Here is a 1,446-nt window from a genome sequence, read left to right as displayed (position 1 = left end):
GCATCATTCATAATTACAAAAAAAAAAAAAAAAAAATAAGAAATGCAATAAGGGTTCCCTGGGGGGCCACCTCCATTTAACACAACCCAATCACAAAAAGTACATTTATATTTGACTATCTTGCATTTACTTATGACGAAATCAATAATCCATAGCAAAGCAAATTCAATTATTTCAAGATCAAGTAATTTGAAAGGAGCCACAATGGTGTGTACAAGATCGAATGCTTTGCTGAAGTAAGTAAGAACCCAAAGTGCAGATGTAGGCTGCAATGTCAGAATTGGGAGCAAGAAAGTGATATATACCGATAAGGGTGTGAAGCTGGGTTAATGGAGTCAACGACAGTTTTAGTGACGTTACAGTAATTTCTGAGTCTATTCATATTATTGACTATTCATATACTGTTGGTAAGTCCATAACTAAAAGATATATACCTATGCCAGAATTCAAGAATAACGCTTTTGGACGCTGGATGTTTTATTGTATATACCGTAGCTTATAACGTTGCCCCTTGTGGGCTTGAAAGAATAGTAGGGACTGAAAAATTTTAAATCGATTAGATATACCAATGTGAAGTCATGTTTATATTTGCCTTGTAAACTAATATGACCCAATATATTTGGTTACAGTTATAATTATTCATGAATAGATGATGTAAACTGTGTTCATGATATTTACCATTCGTTACTTGGTTGTAGTATCTCGCAGTGACTGGTCCAAAATACTACAAAGATGGTTCACCAACATGTCAGATTTGCATTGGTTGGAAGCTTTTTGTTGCTAATTTCATATCAAGGTAAAAATATTACATATGGCATAGGTTTTTTGCTTGTTGGCAGGTTTAAGCTGATTACTGACGGGCAAGTGGTTTTTTTTTTAATCTGACTGCCAGGTGAACACTGCATTATTATATGCTATAGTTGTTATAGTATTCTTACCCTGCTGACAGTAGTATCGTATTGGTAGTGATATTTGAAATAACAGTAATGTAGTTGTAGGCCTAGTAGTACTATAGTATTAGTTGAATTATTTTCAATAATAATAATAGTATTACTATTAGAAGTAGTTGTGTTATTCTTATCATTTTTGTATTATCATTATTAGTATTAGTAGGCTTGTAGTTAGTACTGTACTTAGAAGATCACCGTAGTTGCAGTGGTAGTATAATCTAATTTTATTACAATAAACACTACTGAATTGATACTTATCTTACTTGATATTCATTTTCATTTTTTTCTCCTCAAATATCGTCAATCAAAGCACAATCTAACAAAACCGTCGACGAAAGACTTTACGAGAAGTTGTTCACAAATTACAACAACAGGCTTCGGCCGGTGCGCGTTGCTTCAGGCCCCACTACGGTAAACCTGACGATGCGCTTTCGATATTTAATAGATGTTGTAAGTAAGACTTTGTTACAGTTGTTAACGTCATATAGGCTACTGT

At 33.7% G+C, this 1,446-nt stretch overlaps 1 protein-coding gene across 1 annotated transcript in view; it reads left to right on the top strand.

Annotated features, from left to right (window-relative positions):
- Positions 1-328: 328 nt before the first annotated feature.
- LOC117113246 (neuronal acetylcholine receptor subunit alpha-6-like) overlaps positions 329-1,446 on the top strand; it is a 4,255-nt gene continuing 3,137 nt past the window's right edge. Inside the window, exons 1-2 of the mRNA XM_033256541.1 lie at positions 329-796; positions 1,261-1,400. Coding sequence (XP_033112432.1) covers positions 733-796; positions 1,261-1,400 — 204 coding nt within the window. The 5' untranslated portion in view covers positions 329-732. The remainder of the gene's footprint in view (positions 797-1,260; positions 1,401-1,446) is intronic.

The sequence above is a fragment of the Anneissia japonica genome, unplaced genomic scaffold (assembly GCF_011630105.1).
Source record: "Anneissia japonica isolate Jap-2015-1 unplaced genomic scaffold, ASM1163010v1 scaffold287593_len981703_cov172, whole genome shotgun sequence".
Lineage (NCBI taxonomy): Eukaryota > Metazoa > Echinodermata > Crinoidea > Comatulida > Comatulidae > Anneissia > Anneissia japonica.
The sequence above is the reverse complement of the archived record's forward strand: the minus strand, read 5'-3'. Positions and strand labels throughout refer to the sequence as shown.